Source organism: Taurulus bubalis (genome assembly GCF_910589615.1).
Source record: "Taurulus bubalis genome assembly, chromosome: 12".
In the NCBI taxonomy this organism is placed as follows: Eukaryota; Metazoa; Chordata; class Actinopteri; order Perciformes; family Cottidae; genus Taurulus; species Taurulus bubalis.
Window position 1 is genome coordinate 17,562,726 of NC_136600.1, and position 19,509 is coordinate 17,582,234.

At 41.6% G+C, this 19,509-nt stretch overlaps 3 protein-coding genes across 3 annotated transcripts in view; 2 read left to right on the forward strand and 1 right to left on the reverse strand.

The window, feature by feature from the left end:
• Positions 1-133: 133 nt before the first annotated feature.
• On the forward strand, positions 134-5,365 carry grwd1 (glutamate-rich WD repeat containing 1; the record flags this gene model as incomplete). The annotated part of the gene is made up of 7 exons (XM_079227288.1): positions 134-336; positions 436-585; positions 1,917-2,085; positions 2,176-2,386; positions 2,686-2,831; positions 3,499-3,690; positions 4,189-5,365. The coding sequence occupies 7 exons, from the start codon at positions 134-136 to the stop codon at positions 4,495-4,497; spliced, it is 1,380 nt and encodes a 459-aa protein (XP_079083414.1). The 3' UTR covers positions 4,498-5,365.
• On the reverse strand, positions 4,780-7,825 carry cdc42ep5 (CDC42 effector protein (Rho GTPase binding) 5). Its single transcript, XM_079227226.1, has 2 exons — positions 7,708-7,825; positions 4,780-6,802 (listed from the first exon to the last, which is right to left on the reverse strand). Exon 2 carries the CDS (start codon positions 6,798-6,800, stop codon positions 5,883-5,885), a length of 918 nt encoding a protein of 305 aa, XP_079083352.1. The 5' UTR covers positions 6,801-6,802; positions 7,708-7,825; the 3' UTR covers positions 4,780-5,882.
• Positions 7,826-10,288: 2,463 nt separating this feature from the next.
• Positions 10,289-19,509, forward strand: part of leng8 (leukocyte receptor cluster (LRC) member 8) — a 10,357-nt gene continuing 1,136 nt past the window's right edge. The window contains exons 1-15 of the mRNA XM_079227216.1: positions 10,289-10,557; positions 11,147-11,282; positions 11,768-11,971; positions 12,150-12,227; positions 12,861-13,275; positions 13,652-13,823; positions 13,902-14,072; positions 14,311-14,544; positions 14,632-14,790; positions 14,904-15,198; positions 15,473-15,574; positions 15,688-15,756; positions 15,837-15,966; positions 16,064-16,271; positions 16,368-19,509. The exon at positions 16,368-19,509 is cut by the window's right edge and continues 1,136 nt beyond it. Of these exons, the coding sequence (XP_079083342.1) occupies positions 10,517-10,557; positions 11,147-11,282; positions 11,768-11,971; positions 12,150-12,227; positions 12,861-13,275; positions 13,652-13,823; positions 13,902-14,072; positions 14,311-14,544; positions 14,632-14,790; positions 14,904-15,198; positions 15,473-15,574; positions 15,688-15,756; positions 15,837-15,966; positions 16,064-16,271; positions 16,368-16,530 (2,577 nt within the window). The 5' untranslated portion in view covers positions 10,289-10,516 and the 3' untranslated portion in view covers positions 16,531-19,509. The remainder of the gene's footprint in view (positions 10,558-11,146; positions 11,283-11,767; positions 11,972-12,149; positions 12,228-12,860; positions 13,276-13,651; positions 13,824-13,901; positions 14,073-14,310; positions 14,545-14,631; positions 14,791-14,903; positions 15,199-15,472; positions 15,575-15,687; positions 15,757-15,836; positions 15,967-16,063; positions 16,272-16,367) is intronic.

Consider the following 19,509-nt stretch of genomic DNA (forward strand, 5'->3'; position numbering starts at 1 on the left):
CCCGTAAACCGAGGGAAGAGACAGGGAGAGTGAGGGTGGGGGAGTGAGGCAGCTGGGGAGGGGTGACAGTGCAATGTTTAAACCACGTGGCCTCCCGACAAACCGGAAGTAAGCGCACTCTGCCTCTGCAAAGATGTCTGCGCCCGACGAGGACACGTTTGCCGAGGAAGGAGGCGAGATGGAGGAGCTGGACGAGGCTGGCAGCGACGAGGATGAAGGAGTGGAGATGGAGGATGAAGGAGCGGACGAAGGAGAAGAGAGAAAAGTGTACGTGCCCGGGATCGAGCCGCTTAAGCCCGGAGAGGAGCTGGAGATGGACCGGTCCGCCTACCGCATGTACCACGAGTGTCAAACAGGCAAGTCGTAGCCCGCCCACATTTATTAGCAACCAGTTAGCCCCACTGGTGTGTACTGGTTCGTGTCGTCCCCGTGCAGAAGCTGCAGTGTTAACTCTGGTTTGTGTTCAGGGGCTCCGTGTCTGAGCTTCGACGTCCTGAGGGATGGAGATGGAGAAAGCAGGGAGCAGTTCCCTCTGTCCATGCTGCTCTGCGCGGGCACGCAGGCGGACGCGGCTCTGAGCAACAGGTACACACCCGCGTAGTCAAAGTTATGGATGTTTTTATCTGACATAAATTAGTCAAACTTTGATCAAAGCGCCATGATAAAAAATCCTAACCACTTCTCCTGCTCATCAGTATAATGAATCTAACCCCCTCACTTGTTGTTTTGAGAGACTACAGCCGGGGGGGGGGGCGGCGGACTGTTGACTTCTGTCTTAACATTTATATTAATGTTATGTTCATGTTATGAGGTGGATGATAGAGATAAAAATACCTTTATCCAGAGATAAATTGCTGTGCAGCAGTTGCAGTACAAAGTGGGAAGAGTGCAAACGTAATAGGTCTTAAGATAGCAACAATAACAAATCCTAAAATGTATACACAAGTTTACCATTATGGATCATAAAAACATTTTTTGAAAATAACGGTAGGTATCAGGCCAGATGGGGTTGCATACAATATTGCTTATTAATAGATGGGAATAATTTCCATATTATATTAATGATACCAAGATGGACACACTGCACTGAAAATATGACACCAGACATGTAAAAATCAGTTTCTATCTACACTGATTGCCTTTGGATTTTGGCAGTCCGTTTTCTTTTTTTTAAATATGAATTCTGACTGGTTTTAGTACAGTTTATTTAGTCGCTTTTCCAGTGTGATCTAACTACATTAAAATGTTTAGAGTTATTGTGTTGTCCAAACTTATTGTTTAGCCCAAACATAACTAATTTCTAGATGGCTTTTGATAATTAGAGTCCCAGTGTTTAATTACTGTTGATTTTAATTATTTATTGATTGGTTGTGAGTTGGTCTTTCACTCCTCAGGGGTAAAACAGACAACACTTATAGGCAGTATAGTATCTGCACTCTTATCCATAGTCCGTATAATTTAGGGGTATTACCAATACAAATATGTTAGAAAGGTAGACATTTAAAAATAAGTGTTTTTATTACTATTTGCTCACATGCAGTACAAATGTGATTAGATGGTCGTCACTGGCGGCACATATTATTGTGTGAAAGCTTTTGTTGTTGCAGAAGTAGCAACAGCAGATGGGTTTGGACGTGTATGCACCAAGACATTATTCACAGTACAATAGGTTTGTGTGTTGCACAGTTTCAGTTCTGTTTTGATATCACCCACCCAGCATTGAAAGAGTTGGGAATTTTCCTTTTTAAGGGTCAGTGAAAGGTTAATGGAAAACGTTCTCAGAAACTGAACAGATTATTATGTCTCATAAATCTCAGCCCTGAAATAAAGCAAACATCCTTATCTCTTAAGTATTTTGCGTGTCAGGTTATGTGTCATCTACATCCTCTTAAATGCATCCTTTCACTTTCTTGCAGACTTCTTGTCATACGCATGCATAACCTTCACGGAACAGAGAAAGCCAAAGAGGGGGAAGAAAGCAGTGATGAAGAAAGTGAAGATGAGGAAGAGGAGGAGGATGAAGATAAGAAGCCACAGATGGAGCTGGCCATGATGCCTCACTATGGGGGGATTAACAGAGTCAGAGTATGTTGTGTCAGTTTCTAGGCAGACTTGTACCTGAACTGCTGCATCAGAAACTTGTTTAACGGCCTAATTTTGCTTCTAAATTCTCAGGTGACCCGACGTGGAGAGCAGTCATTGGCTGCCGTCTGGTCAGAGAAGGGACAGGTAGAAATATTTGACCTCCAACCTCAGCTGGAAGCCGTGCACAGTTCTGCTGCGATGGCAACTTTCATCAAACAGCAGAAGGAAGCCACACCTCTCTTCAGCTTCTCAGGACACATGGCTGAAGGCTTCGCTCTTGATTGGTCACCTCTAGTAGCTGGTAAGTGGCTCCTTGACCGGCAAGGAAGTTTACAGATGAAAAATGAGACAAACTATTTGCTTACATTAGGTTTTGAAACTTAATGTTATACACTTGCCTCCTGTTTTTAATCATTCAAATGTGTGGTGTGACAACATCACCCAGAACACATATTTATTTTTGCTTTACTTCGGACTGTAAATATGTAGATGGGTCATATTTTACATACAGTCCTAATTGCATGAGCTGAAGTGTAATAGCATAGATGTGTGTGTCTTGCAACCAATAGCTCAAGTGTTCTGTTTTTACTTTATTATCAGGTCGTCTTGTCAGTGGAGACTGTAAAAAGAACATCCATGTGTGGGAGCCACAAGAGGGAGGAACTTCATGGCAGATTGACCAACGACCTTTTAGCTCCCACAGCAAGTCTGTTGAGGATCTGCAGTGGTCGCCTACTGAAGCTACAGTATGTTTTTAGGAAAATACTGACGTAGCGGGTTAGACTGAGGTACCGCTGATGAAGCTTTAGTGGGCAGCACTGTCTGTTCACTGCGAGATCGCCCCACTATGGCCGACTTGGATCTATCGGTTTGTGTGGGTTTCCTCCTGAACCCAAAATGCGTACATGCAAAATATTAGACATGCATTTCAGGATTTGACATGCATGTCAGGTCCTCTTTTCGCTGACTGCAGCGCTGGAGAAGCTGAGCCTAAATATTTAGGATGACTCAAATTTAGAGGATGATTTTCTCCACACTGTTTTAATAATGTGATCGTATAATGGTGTTCAGGTGGAGGAACAGGGTGTGATGAGAGGAATGAATGCTTGAAGCCATGTTGACTGGTGTTGAGAACACCACCTGTAACTGCGTGACATCAGAGTTTTACGACTAAGAAACGCAGACTAAAATGTGCAATTTAACTACTCACCAAACTAGTTTGTGGTATGTGAATTCTGCATGCTTCTATGTGTGTACACTGAGACTTTGTGCAACCAAACTGGTGTTGGCTGTAATGTATCGATGTTGCAAGGTTTGTAAAGGGCATAAACACAATTTTTGTGTGTGTGCGTGTGCGTGCGTGTGCGGTGCGCGTGCGTGCACACAAAATCTGTACTGTCTTGTTTTCCACAGGTTTTTGCATCTTGTTCAGTGGATCAGTCTATTCGTGTCTGGGACATTCGTGCCCCGCCCAACTCAATGCTTTCAGCCAACGGAGCTCACTCATCAGACATCAATGTGATCAGCTGGAACAGGAGCGAACCATTCATCCTGTCAGGAGGGGACGATGGGCTTCTGAAAGTATGGGACCTTCGACAGTTTAAGGTAAAAAATGAAATACCCAACAGTATAATTTTCATTATCTTAGTAATCATTTAACTCATACAAGATAATTCAGTTGACTTTTGTACAACGATGAGTTATGACTTGTTGGAGTATGACACGGATTGAAGATCTTACTGTTTGATCAAAGAGTGTCGTCACAACAAAGTGCTACAAGACAAACAGTGCTTGAAGAGTTGCACCATCAGATAATCAAACACTTTCACAGTTTGGCCACACCTAACTAATAACATTTGTTCCATCTTGTGCCTGTTACACAATAATAGTATGTCATTACCGCGGTCAGCATCCTCCTAATACTGGAATCCAAATTATAATTTGCTTTTAAAACGCACTCCTGTACGCTCTGTCAATGTCTTGTTGAAACGAAAGGCATTTATAAATCAGTTTTCATTTTAGGATTGATACGTCTGTAGCCTGACTGTACATTATATACAGGATGAATAGCTTTCAAACCTCTAATTCCACCTTTACCTGTAGACCGGACGGCCTGTGGCGAATTTCAAGCAGCACAGCGCCCCCATCACGTCTGTGGAGTGGAGCCCCGTGGATTCGAGTGTGTTCGCCGCCTCGGGAGCGGACGACGTCGTCAGCCAGTGGGATCTGTCTGTGGAGTCATGCGATGTGGGTGCCAGGGTGGAGGGGGTGAAGGACTTACCGCCTCAGCTTCTGTTCCTGCACCAGGGCCAGTCGGAGATCAAAGAGATCCACTGGCACCCGCAGATAACTGGTGTGATGATCTCCACGGCTCTATCAGGATTCAACTTGTTCCGGACAATATCTGTGTAGTGTGTGTGTGTGAGTGTTTGAGAGAGGTTTTTGCATTTATATGAACAGTATATATTTAACCTGTAATGAGCAGTAATCTCTAATATGGCTCATCATTAGGGAGCTTGTAATAATGTACATAACGCTGTGTAGGTTATAATTCTTCTTTTGGACATTTATTGGCCAACATAGCATATGGTGCTATAAACTTTACTCTTGAACTTTTTGTTTGTATGTTTTACAGATGTGGAAACTATTTTAGGTATTCCCTATTGCATGCTGAAAATAAAATGTAAAAAAATATTTTCAGGTTCTTTTTTTTCTTGAATTTGTTTTCATTGGGAGACTTTTTTTTTTTTTTTATCTATAAGGGTAGAAAGCACATAATAACTTTATTTCAGGAAGTGGATATATGTAAAAGAATACTTTATGTGGTTCAGTTTTTTCCACCTAGTACACATTTCCTAAGAAAATACAAGACATAGCCATGGCTGATGAATATTTTAAAATCCCAATAATAGTTTTATTGTTGTCACTGTAATCCTTATTAAACCACAGGATAGCAATTGTGTTTGAACCAGCATTTTCAACAGATAGAGCATAATGGTTTCTCCCTTTACAGCATTATGAAATAAAATACAAGTATTATACAAGCAAACATTTACATAATACACCGCTGGTCCTGATTTACAATTGACCTTAAAATCCCATGATTATCTTAGCATTTAGTATTAGTTCAGCCCCACAGCCCACAGAAAAGCTTTAGTTACTTGAACAACTGCACAATAAAAACAGATGTGAAAAAGGGGAAACTCTCACTGTCCGACTTGGAATGTGACAAATTTATCGTAATTATTTATACACAGAATAACTTTATTTTCTGACTGTCTCTGGGAACCAAAAAGTTCATAAAATGCATTAAACATCACGAGCAGACAGATTGTAATAAAACATGCAATAAAAGAAATAATTATTAAGACACATAGTACAATGGAAGAAAAACGCTCTCTTTAAGGCACTATAACATAAAGTTCAATGTTGTGTGAACTTCCGATGGCAGAAATAGGAGAAATGAACAATACAAGCATCATTAATTTAGTCTGTTTCATAGCAAAGCAACCAAGTCAATGAAATAAATCAAAGTGCTCCAAACCTTTGACACGCATTAATTGTTCTTATCAAGATGACAGTCTATTGCAAATCTGTTACCCTTACAGATAAAACATAAAATGCTTTTTCCAGTTGAGCAACATCGTCAAACTGTAAATCTTTGTTTTAAATCCAGTTTATTTTCTGTTTACGCCTCCCATTCAAATGATACTCAAGTTATGAGTTTCGGAAAATGCAGTTTACTTGATGTACTTGACAGCAAAGATCTGTTTTCATTAGAAAACTTTACCTATCCCCTATAGACCGATTTCATCATCAAACTCATCTTCAAATGTGTAGCCCCGTCCTTCTTCCTCTTCCTCTTCCTCCTCCTCCTCCTCCTCTGAATCAGTCTCTGAGTGGCCGCTGTCCACCCTCCTCCTGTCCAATGGAGTGACTCCTTCATACTCTGAGCTATGTGACGAGGCCGGACTAGGTGGCAAATCTACTTTGTGATTGGTGACCTCGGTTTCACCGCCACCCACTACGCTCTCACCCCTCATTGGACTGCGACACACCAACTCATCCTCATCCTGGAAGTCAAACCCTTGACCCTCTTCCTCTTCAGATGCTTGCCGAATGATCTCCTCTCGTTTGTCACTGAATCGCACTTTTGGTCGTAAACCCTTTTGCTTGATCCCATTCGCATCTGGTATCCTTCCCTCTCCCACCTGGTTTCCATCCAACCCAACCAAGTTCTTACCATTCAGCTCGTTCTGAATGTTCACAGACATCTCCACAGCCCCTTTCCCCTGATTTGTTTCCACCGAGGATGTGCCACTTTTGGGATTGAACACATCCTCCTCATTGGAGTCCAGCCCCAAACCGTCCATCACCCCGAGTACATCTCCCAGCATAGACGGGCCTAAGTCCAGGTCCAGGTCAAATGATGACACTGACTCAGAGTGCTGAAGCTCATTGTTCTGAGGGCTCCCTGGGGCGTCTGTATATAGATCACTGTGGTTGACTGCCACCTGAGGGTCGGCATCTGGCATCGTCCCTGGACTCCCGGGGTCAGGGCTGGCAGAGCTCGGGCCAAGGGTGGACAGGAAGGAGGTGTCCCCAAAGGCATCGCCCCCCCTCCCAATGTGCATGGTGTGGCGAAAGTCACCCAGTGGGGCTGAGATCATGGTGGGGTCCAGGCGAGGTGCCCGGGTTGATTTGTGCAGCGGCATGACTGTAGGCAGATTGAGGAAGACGGGAAGAAAGAGGAAAAACAGGGAGACAATTCTTAAATATACAGCTGTAACTCTGAAATGACATACCATAGTGTCATACAGAAATTGTTCAGAAAATACTGGAGCCCCAGTCCAGCCTAATGATAAGACAGGGCAGTGTCAACACTTCACCATGTTGTGCAACATTGTGGGACACCAATGAGCATTTTGGCAATGGTGCGGCTGTGAAGGCCATGCTGAGACTTGTACTTGAAACACACTCATGCAACGCTAGCACATACTTTTCTCTGGCCTCAGGGGTGTATGCGGACAAAAACAAGACTGTAACTTTCTCCACAAAACATGTACTGGATCTCTAGCACCAAAGCCATTGATCTCTGCTACTTTTGATGGTTATGAAATTGAGATTTCAGCATGACAAAAGGCAAAATGTCAAGTTAATTATCATGACAGTAAGTGGAAGCCAATATTACTATTTTATAAAGCCTATCATAAGTAAGTAAAATGAATGACACTGTATTGATCAATATCATACATTGCTAACCAGAATATACATTTGAGAAATCATTATTTTATGTGTGTGTGTGTGTGTGTGTGTGTGTGTGTGTGTGTGTGTGTGTGTGTGTGTGTGAGAGAGAGAGAGAGAGAGAGAGAGAGAGAGAATCAGATTTGGGAGGGGAGGGGGCTTGCTTACAGGCCTACCCCAACCCTAAATACTTTCTAATAATAGTTAAAGTAGATGACGTATTATAAGACTTAAATATATAATGTATTACTTACACGAAGAGCACGCGAGGGTTACACTTACTGACAAAGCAGCAGGAACGTTCGGATCGATGTAAAATTCGCTAATCAATTGACCTGAGTGAGCGTCACCGACACGTTCAAATGATAGAAAACTTACCTTAAAGAGAATATTCAGGTCTTTGGTTGGCTCGCTCCTCAGTATCCAACTTTTTCATCTGGCTTTCTGACTTTCGCTTCCCTCTCGACTTTTCCCTCGCTCTTTTTCTCGCCGTCGTTGGTCTGTGTGAATTTTCTTCTTTTTTTTTCCAAAGGGATGGGCATGGGGTGAGGAAGTGACGCGACGGTTATTGGGGAGAGCTGGATCAAAGTATCACTCGACTTTAACAGAGTTTTTTAAAGATGAACGACGAGGCTAACAGACTGTACCTAATCAGATAAAATCTTTATTTAAGGTTATGATATAAGATCATTGTGAGACATAGTTTATAAATTAAGCGGCAGGATGTATGTAGAGGACTAAGTCAATGTGAATGAGGGTTACGTGTATAAATATGTACTTAATTAGATTGTAACTGCCATGATGCAGCTTTAATTGTATGTATATATGGAAAAAGGGCTTGATTGAAATACTGAGATTATGAGTCCCGTCATTGACTTTCTAAAATGTTTCAATTATTTAAGTTTTTCATATTTTCATGTATTAATTAAATTAGACGTGCAGCTATATTTTTTGCTAGTTCAATTTATAGAATAAGGCTCTAGCCATATTTTGATTGTTAACAAATTACATGAAAAGACCAACACCAGCAAAGCACCAGGTTGGCCCAAAGCCCATTATTTTCTCTTATGATTATAATTTATTTTTCAAAATATTTTTTTTAAACAGCTGAACACTGTTTTTAGCAAAGGATACTCAAATAGGAGTAAAAAGTGATTTTGTGAGTTTAAAACACTGCATGCGCTCAGTCTAAACTTAGTATGTGTACGTTTTTAACTGTATAACATAAACTTCCCCAAGATTGGAGCAAAACATATCAATATATTATAACTAAAAACATTTTTCAGGCCACAGTTATGCTTAATGTTAAAATATACCAGACACATTTAATTTGACCCTGAAATTCTTATGAACGGTTTAACTTGAAGTTGATTGAAATCATGATGGAACGCTTGTTAGTGAAGTTTACCTTGTGTATTGCATCATTCAACAGCATATTTTTGTTAGAAAGTCACATAATTAACTCACATAATTAACCCTATTCATTTCCTCATGCAACCAATAAGTAAATAAAAAGGAGCTATCCTGAATTTTGATTAACAAATGAATTGGTGGAGGGATGCTGTTTAAGAGTCGTATTATCCAGCTTCCTCTCATGGGTTAAAGAAGCAGAAGCATTACCAAACGCCAGGTATTCACACAATGGTGCTGGGTAGTGAGTCATTGTTTGTGAGATCTTGTCACAAATGCTCAACATATTTGTGTGATGATCTAGCAGACAAGACAACAATGGGGACAAATTATTCATTCAGCAGCCACATGATGTCATTTACTGTGATAAATGGTCTGGAAATTACACTAAATACAATGTGTGATTTATTTGAAAACGATGCATCCTGATATCCAGTTGGTTAATGCTCACAAACACAAAGGATTTAGTCATTGTTTTAAGGAGATTCCAAAGGAAGGCCTTGAGTTATCTTCAACATCACAGTATTCATGTATTTAAAGGCAATACAACTCTCTTAATTTCAATAATAAAAAAGTTTAAATAAAAATGTACATTATGAGCCCTCCTGTTCGTTGCTGTGCAACATATTTATGAACCATAAAACAGATAGAAAATATAATTTGCACTCCATAGAGTAAAAGAAAGGTTTGCATGACTTGGGGGATGACTGTGGGACAGGATATGACTCCCCTCTCTGTAATACACACACACACACACACACACACACACACACACACACACACACACACGCACACACACACACACACACACACACACACACACACACGCACACACACACACACACACACACGCACACACACACACACATCCTGCAGCTTTATGTGCTTCACAGGAAGGTAAGAGGACACATCTAAATACCATGATGTGTGAGAATGCACAATATCTATAAATATTGAAAAACACAAAGTAAAAAAACATACATTGTTAGTCCATGTTGGCACCTGATGTTGATATTAATACTATTAATTAGGGTGAATGTGTGTATAGGGTGTATGTATGTAATATATGATGTATTATAATATATATATATCAATATATATATATATATATATATATATATATATATATATATATATATATATATATATATATATATATATATATACTTTATATTTGTTATCAGAGTAATGATTTATTTTCCTGGTCACTACCAACTTGAACAAAGTTAAGAACCATTGAGAAACTCTTCCCTCACTTTAGCCTGTCAGGCATTACAACCCCTTCCCATTCCTTATGATTGACAGGCTAGTAGACGAATACGGCTCTGGCGCTCTGGCCTAAACTTTAAACCGGCATCTGATTGGTGGATCCAGTAAAGAAGGTGGGGATAACAAGGGTGCAAGCTATGCCTGAGAGGATAGACTCTCGGCAACAAAACAGTGTTAACTACGACGTCACTTGACTCGGGCAGTTTCACTTATCTGCCATTTTGTATCTCCGCAGCCAGACGAAGTTTTGTCGTCAACGAAGAAGGAAGGAACGCCAACGGTCACTTCACTTGTTAATCGGCACCTAAAACCAAATAACGTTGTATTCAAGTTTGCCTTGTTTGGCTCGACGTCAGTGGCAGTCGGCTGACTGCTCTACTAAACAGTTGATCCTCGTGTCAAAGTCCATCTTGTTTACCTGTTTGTTGCTTTAGCAGGAGGGCTAACGACGTTAGCCAGCTAGCTTAGCTAGCAAACAGCCGTTAGCTCCTCACTGTCGTCTGGCGAAATGGCGGCCAACACCACACAAGCGGCCCCGACAACCAACTGGTATGTCTCACGTCGAGCTGCACAAGGCACACAACACTAATGAGATTCAATACATTTACTGCATATTGACTAAAACGTAAATATAAAGTATGGTATGATAGTTGACCACAATGAGCTCAACTGAGGGTGTTGACAAGTGAGCATCACGTATGCTAGCGTTAAACCTAAATACCGAGCGACACACAGGCCGATGGTTTCGTTAATAGCGAACCTGTGAGCTGCTTACGGTTACTGGTCTTATATGACAGTCCTGTTTTGTTACTGACTGAGATGTACACGTTAACCTTAGTAACGTTTACACACTGACGGAGACGTGAACACAGAGAGCTAACGTTAATCAAACAGGTGATCAGTGAGTGGCTAGATTCACCATTAATAATCAGGTTGGTCCCCACGTAGTGAAAACATTTTGACAGTCGGACACATTTATAGTCCAAACTGTTTCGGAATACATCGTTAATATGTTGTTTTTTATATCATTTTAATGTTTCCATTAATATACATTGTGTTACTCCACCTCAATGCCTTTTTAAGCTTGTGCACGTGCTGATGACTAATTCAAATACTATTGTTCTTTGGTTGATTGCAGGTCCTATGGGAGTGCTGGAAATGGCCAGGTTCACGAAAACCCAGAATGGGAGAAGGCAAGACAAGCACTAGCGTCTATTAACAAGAGTCAGAGCGCTGCTAAGACGGCACAAGCTAACCGGACAGCCACAGCAGAGGTGTGCTTTTATCTCTTTGTGTGTCTCTTAACAAACAGCATTGTTTAAATCATGTTGTGTGATCTGATAACAAACAAATCTATAAATACATATGTGGGCACAAAAACATCCAAATTGTATCAAATCGACATTAAAAGGTGCCCTACTTCTTTACAATGGATGTATTTGTGTTTGTTTTACAACAATTAACAGTTATAGCAACAGTGGGTGTCTACAGATTGCTTATTTATTTATTTCTTCGACATATACAACACTCATTCAGCAACAATTGTGTAGAAATTGGTTTGCCATACAAGTAATAAGTGTTTGGATGTGTAAATTGGGGAAATGCCTGTAAACGTGATCTGTTCAAATGTTGCTTTGGAAGTACTTTCCTCAAAATATCCTTGTAGTGTTGCTATTTCTGTCCCTGCTGGATGATTTTCTCTGTTCTGTATTGAAATAACAAGTCTATTTGTGTCTCATTGTCACACGTGTCATTTCAGCCCGGTCAGTTTCAGCCAGCAGTGACTGACCCTGCTGCCATTCAGCAGCAACAACAACAACAACAGCAGCAGCAACAACAACAACAACAACAACAACAGCAGCAGCAACAGCAGCAGCAGCAGTACTATCCATGGTACCAACAAACTCAGCAACAGTATCCTGGATACACATACCCATATAATTACTACTACCCCATGGGTCCAGTAAGTACAGAAATACATTTTATTGTATGTTGATAACATTTTGATACAAATGCATCTGCTGCATTCAACACTGTGGCACGGAAAGGCTTGTACATCTGTGTCTGCCAAAATAAAATCTGATGCTGAGAGATTGGGAGAAGATTCTACAATGACAGCATGAGTTTATCTGTATTTCCAGTATGGAGCAACATATCCATCAAATCAGTACGGTGTACCCCAAGGGCCATACTCGGGAACTCCCGCTTCTAATGGACAGGTACATAACAAACATTTTGTAGTTATTCATTCCTTAGTTATGTCACATGTACAGTAACTAGGATTGGAACAGTACACAACATTCAGGGTTTAGGATTTTTTATATACACATTCAACTGTGGCTAATTGGCCACAATTCTTACTGTAACAGCTAAGGCACTCAAATACTGGCGTTGTGCCAATAGGGTAGAGAGGTGAGGAAAAAAGCACTTAGTCGTAGGTACACAAATGGATGCTCGCGCACACACAGGTTTGGTTTGCTATGTCACTTACTTAGCTTACAGCTTTTTTTCTTCACATGTGCGTGTAGTCGGATCACAGGGCGTATCAAACATCCTGTGCCAGTTCAAGACAAATATACATGCTGTTCTCTAATAACAGACAGCATGAGGTTTTGGCACTGGCCCCTTTTAAAATTTTGAGCATCTGACAAACTAATTCCTGGACATGACCAGCAACCCTATCAAACATGTTTCGATGAACACATTTTGTAATAGTTTGACAGTAGTAGTATAAGCGTTTGATTGAAGGAATTTCAACTGTATTTCTTAGGCATTTATGTGACGTCTAGGAACAAAATGTCTACTCCAAAAGTTGCTAAAATGGCTATTTCTTCCATCTTTTCTTTTTATAGCCTCCCCCAGTGCCTGGAATGGAAGAACAGTCACCTGGCTACCCGTCTCTATCACAACCACCTCTCCCTGCTACTCCCCAGCCACCCCAGAGCCCAACCACCTCAGAGAAACCCCCTCCTCCCCCACTCCCATCAATTCCTCCCCAACCCAACTCCCAGTACCCCCCTTCTCCATCACAAAATGCGTACAGTGCAAACAACTCCATGCAATACTCTCCCGGTGACCCCAACCAAATGCAAGTTTACAATCATTCCCAGGGTAGGCCCAACTATGGACAGGGCTTCCAGGCCCAGAATACATATCAGGCCTCTCAGAATACCTCACAGCAGCCAAGCCAGTATGTACCAGGGCTTGGCAGAGGAGAGGCCAACAAAAACAAAAAACAAGGACAGCAACTGTGGCACCGCATGAAACGTAAGATTTGCTCTTTTGTGAAATGGCAGTCGTGCATAACAAGTACAAGTAGGCAGGTGTTTTACTTGTCTATGCCAATCAGAGAGCTCCGTGTTTGGTTATTGAAAAATTAGGAGCATCCCATTAGGATGAGCTTAGTATGAGAGTCTCTGAGGCTTAAACGATGATCCTTGGACCAATGTTAGGTTCTACATTTTGAACCAGATTTTTTTTCTATACAAATAAGTAAAGTTCCATTCTTCTGCATCTCACTGTACGGCTCCTACGAACCTAATAGTGGTTATTTAGTTACAGTTATAGAAGGCAGGAAATAAAGAACAAACTATTGGTATTTATTTCTTAATTGTATTCCTTGGATGTTATTTTTTTTCCACAGAGTCCCCTGGGTCAGCTTCAGTAAAGTTCAATATTCACAAGAGGCCCTATCAGGTTCAGGGTTCTCCAATGTCCAATCAGACTTTCCCGCCAGGCGAGCAGTCCGCAGGATTGAATCCAACTCCCTCCTCCCCATCTTCCGCCAGTGCTGCACCCGGAGGTGCTCAGATGCGGTGAGAACTAGTCTGTCCCTACGGATTAAAATCGACAGTCAGTGAATGATATATTGACTTTGAATGCTTTCTCTCCAGACCCCAGGACTGGCCCCAAGCCATGAAGGAATATGTGCAGCGCTGTTTTACAGCCTGTGAGACAGAGGAAGACAAAGATCGTACAGAGAAGGTGCTGAAAGAAGTTCTGCAGGACCGGCTGAAGGATGGCTCTGCTTACACTATTGATTGGACTCGGGAGCCATTGCCAGAGTAAGCTTAGTAGTGTTTGTCTGTTGTATGTATTAGTTGTTATCTAAGCTTTGACATTTCTTTAAACTAATGCACATAAGTGTTGCAGATCACATCCAAATATAGAAAATGTAAATGTTTGGTTTTAGTTTGAATTTTGTATTTGTTTTCACTCAGTTCCACTGCAACAAACTTTCTTGAAGCATTTCTTTGGTCTGAATAGTTGCAAATTGTGATTTGGGTCTTTATTTCTTTGCAGTCTAAAGGTCAAGCCGTCTCGTTGGGAAACTGTTCAATCCCAGAGGAAATCAGATGGTGGAAGTCCAGTGGCTGCGTCTTCAAGAGGCAGGGGTGGTGGACACAGATTGGGCCACTACAGGAATATATTTTCTCAGAGGAGTCCAACTTCTAGTTCCTCCCGCTCCTCCTCCCGCTCCCCATCCCCATCCCACGGCCGACACAGGGACCGCAACAACCAAAGGCACAAACGCAGGTAAGGCACCATTTCCCTGTCTTTTCTTTGAATGTAGGCGTCCTTTGTCTTTCCTTTTTTAAATGTCTTATGTCTCTATGCTTTCAGTGATTCTGGCTCACAGTCAGACAGCAGCATCTCCAGTGACCTCCGACCTCAGCTGTCACGGCGAAATCAGAGAGGTGGTCGTGGTCGTGGTAATGACAGGGATAGAGGCCGTGGGGAGAGAGGACGGGGAAGAGGAGGAAAAGCAAACAGAGGAAGGAGGTAAATACATAATTGTAACTACAAAAATGTATCTCAATCTCATCAGTCCCCTGCTATTCTCATTGATCACTGTTAGGCATATTTTCTGAACAACCTTTTACTTATTCTCCCAGAAACATGGACGATTCCAATGCAGCTGTTGGAAAGAAGAGGAAAGGTGGTAATGCTGGTCTGGATTTCCATGACCCCATGAGAGAAGCAAAGAAGCAGAGCAGAGCAGCTCGTTTCCACAAGCAGCTTCGCTCGGAGCCCCTGGTTCTCTCCATCAATTCCCTGGACTTGCCTGATGGCACGCAGGAAGGCCTCAGCTGGGAGGACTGTCCCATTGTGGGAACATGCCAGGACATCACCAAGGCCTATCTGAGGCTCACCTGTGCCCCAGATCCTTCCACTGTGCGCCCTGTGCATGTAAGTAGTATTCTTTTGTAAGCCTGTCTAATCTATGCTCACCGCAGTTTTATAGTCCTAAAATGATGTTTTTTGATGTCCGTCACTGTGTTGTTAAAGTTTCCTTGTCATTTTTTGAGCATACTTGTTACCATACAAATTGCATACAACAAGGGAGAAGAAAGGGATGACATATGATGAAACCGTATATATATCCTTTGTTTATGTATCCTTCTGCGTGATAGAAGATCAAGATCCAGACAGTGATCTTTTTCTAAACTTGCTTTTTTCCAAGGTCCTGAGAAAATCTCTGCAGACTGTGAAAGTCCACTGGAAAACCCACCAGGACTACACCTACGCCTGTGAACAGATGAAGTCCATACGACAGGACCTCACAGTTAGTAATGTTCATGAATGTTTTATTTGTCTGTCTGTTTTAGTCTTTTTACTATGTTAACTTGTTTTTTTCGAGAATTTTGTTTTACTTTTTTTTTTTTTTCTGTCATCCAGGTCCAAGGAGTTCGTACTGAGATCACAGTGGAAGTGTATGAGTGTCACGCACGCATTGCTCTGGAAAAGGTAAATCTGTTTTTTTATTAAGTGTTGGAGTAGCTGAAAGTGACAACATGTTTTAATACCAGCTGAATGTTTGTCTTCAGGGAGATCATGAAGAGTTCAACCAGTGCCAGACGCAGCTGAAGGCCCTGTATAAGGACAATCCCTCAGAAAACATTGGAGAGTTTACAGCATATAGATTGATGTATTACATCTTCACTAAAAACTCTGGAGGTATGCTCACATTGTTTTCTTTTCATTCTTACCCTCTCTGCCTTTTCCTTAATCAAACTTAATGTTGTTTTTTTTAACCATTTATCTTCCCCTCCAGATCTGACCACAGAGTTAGTTTACTTGACCCCAGAGCTGCGGGCAGATGTGTGTGTCGCTCATGCTCTTGCGCTCCGTGCTGCCTGGGCGTTAGGAAACTATCGCCGTTTCTTCAAGCTGTACCGGGAAGCCCCGCGAATGGCTTCATACCTAATTGACAAGTTTCTAGAGAGGGAAAGAAAGATTGCACTTCGGGCCATATTCAAAACGTAAGTAAAGTTTCAGAAAGTTATATTTGCACATTTAGGTCCTCATTTTAGGTCCTCGTGACTTATGAGATCTCAATTTCTCCGTTTCTTCTGCAGGTTCAGGCCCGACTTGCCGGTGGAGTATGTGCAGTCCAATCTGGGCTTCTCTTGTTTAGACTCCTGTATGGCCTATCTTACTGGGCTAGGTGTCACCTTCTACCCTTGTGACCCCCATAAGATAGACTGCAAAGCCAGCACAACCGCTTTGGCTGCATCCTGAGGGTGTGGGGGTTAGCGCCATTAAAGGAGACCATAAGGGTTCATCATGGAGCCTGACATTTAATGTACTGCACTTCAGACACCTCGGCCTATTCAGATAGGGTAGTTGGAAAACTAACAACTGTAGAAGACCCATATAGAAAGATACATGGGAGAATACTCAAGTTCAGATGTAATTTCTGACACTCGGATAAGAACAGTTTTAAACAAAGAGTCTGCGCACACTGTCACTCAAATTTTGTAGTATAGCCTAATGCCCAAGTTATCTTACAACATTGATAAGGCCAGATAAGTGAGTGAACAGTTTAGATTTGGGATCAACATGTAGTCTCAGCATTTAGAGGCCCATAAGTCACAGAACCAGATCAGGGAGGCACCCTCGTGGTTCCTGTTCCGTAACCACCATCAGATGTCAAAGCTAACAGTGTTCTGTTATGTTTTTTCCTTCCTCAAGTCAACAGCTCCATGACCTGAAGATTCAATCCTTGTCAACCAAAAGGGAAATACAAACCGCTGTTCAAGTCTTTATCCAGCTCTCCTGCTTGACAACAAGCCTACAGATTCAGGTCTACTCTACATATTCCTCTTAGAGACTCTCAGACAACATGGTTAGAATATGCCAGCAGTTTGCCTGAAAGAAGAAGAAGAAGAAGAAGAGGTAGTGGTTTGTATATCCTATCCTGCACCTGGTGTCCTCAAGGTATCTACAGTTAGCTGTGCGTCCTCATCCTTGTGCGAAACCAAATGGCCCGTGTAATGGAGCGATGGACTGAAGTCTTAGGTCTGGTTCCTGATTTAATGAAGTGGTATCCATCTGCTGGTCACAGTCATTAAATGGTTGGCCATTTTTCGGGAGAAGTCTCAATCTGATGAGCATTGACTTTTTGTATGATAAAGGATGTAGGGAAGTGTTATTCGTCAAGGTGATCTCGTCACTCCTTCGTGCCGTCAAAGCTGAGCTCCATCTCCAAAATCGAAGTGGGCAGAGAAGGAATCTGCTTTCATCATCCTCTGGTACGAGTCCTGGCAGCACATGGAATCCAGCAGATCCTGATCAACGCAGTGATGAAGCCGATCTGTCATCCGTGTTGGCCGTCTTAACTTCACCAGCTGTTTATCCAAAGAAACAGTGGCAGCTCAGCTGCCGTCTTTAAATACAGCTCACGGTGAAGTCTGCGTGTTGGAGCGTTGGTGGGAAACCTGCTGCTCCAAGAAGGAATAACAATAAGTGGTTTGTATGCTACATCTGGCTGGTAAGCGAAAGGGACTTCGCAGGGAGGTGGATGACAAAACAACAGAGATGCTGCCTCACACGTCTTCTCTGTTAATGTTATCCGTCTTGTGTTTTTTGACAGCAGTATTGGCCTAATAAAATAATTATTGAGCTGCAAAGCAGGTTTTTATGTCAATCGACAGGTTGATATTGGACAGGTGACTTAATTTGAAAAAAATTTGACAATATCCTAAAAATGCCCAAAATGGCACCAATAAGACTTGTAAATTTACTGCACATGTACTTGTGCTATCTGAATGTCGTATGTTGAAGTATTTTATATTGATTTAGACAGTAATGTAATAAAGAGGGAGGTTAAAAATGAGTGAATACTAGTTATTTTAAGTCCATTTCTCAACTGAAATTGTAGCCTATTTACGCAAGTAAGTAAGTGCAAAACAGTAGTTATTTCTGAAGAGGTTTTGGGATTCATCTTTGACAGATTCATGCTTTTCAGGACTTAAAATACGATTGGTTGGTGGTGCACACTTTTAGGTGATAATTGGTAAAATAGTTATGACAATACTTGAATTGGTAATTAGACAGCTCAAATGTCAAACTAACAACTTTTCACATTGACAAACTGTTCTGCTTTCCACCATAATCTCTAATTTGGGTCCTCATTTAGGATGTTTGTGCTGAAATTGAGAAGGGGTTGATATCATTCCTTGTAATTTGAGTTTAAAAATAAATAAATATAGTAATTCAGTATTAATTACCACTGTAGAAATATTGAGGTATTTAAGATTATGGTGTAACTGAGCTGAACATATGTGAGTGCAGGCTGTACAAGTTACATGTTTACTTGTAAATATTGTATGATACTGCTGTGATTTCTTTTCAATTAGTGCATAGGGCAGGGTTTTTTTGTTGACACACGGTAAGTGTGATGTGGTGATTTTTCTTTTCTGGGTTTTGCAAAACTCTTTAAACCATTTATGTAAAAAGTAAATTCAATGCAGACCGATGTGGATTAGGTTTTGTGCTGAATCTTCATCAGAGTGGATGTAGTGGTGGAGTTCATAACTGCTAGTTTCTGCCAGTACAGGCTGAAAATATTTACACGGGCTCCTAAATCGGAGTGTGGCGGGATATCATGCTCAATTTCCAGTGATGTAACAAATATGGTTATATATTGTCCCTTCAAAGTGTTGTCAGATTGTCCCTTGCAAAGCTGATATATTTACTCAGTGACAAATGGAAGCACCATTGCCAAACACGTAGTTTTAACGCCTTCCACAAAGTAATAGATTTAAGTCAGATTGACAAATTACTGTTTATTTGTTGGTAAAACTGTTCCATTGTTGACCATTTTGTAATGACAACGATCTCAACATGTTTTCTTTCTTTCCCCATCATTTACCTGATCCCCTGTCCTCTTTGCTCCTCCTCCTCCCCTTCCCCTCAGTCTCCAAACCTTTCTCACACGTCACCAGACCTCTCGTTCTTCAGCTCGTAGCACTGCTGCTCTGCAGGAGCACATGGAGTGATAAGTGGGCGAACCACCTCCAGACACCAGCCGGAGAGAGTGAATTGTGAGCAATCCAAGTCTTGGTTTGACCCGCTCACGTTGAAGCCTCACAGCTGATGCAATACATGGGAGCCTTACACAATGAAAATGTTGCTGTTTCTGCCAACTTGATTTCCTGCTAACCCAAATAATTGAAACGTTTTTCTGTGTATTGGATATTTCTTTAGCTTTTGAAT

Excerpts from the sequence above, each read along its gene's own strand:
- cdc42ep5 (XM_079227226.1), bottom strand. The coding sequence starts at position 6,800 with ATGCCGCTGCACAAATCAACCCGGGCACCTCGCCTGGACCCCACCATG.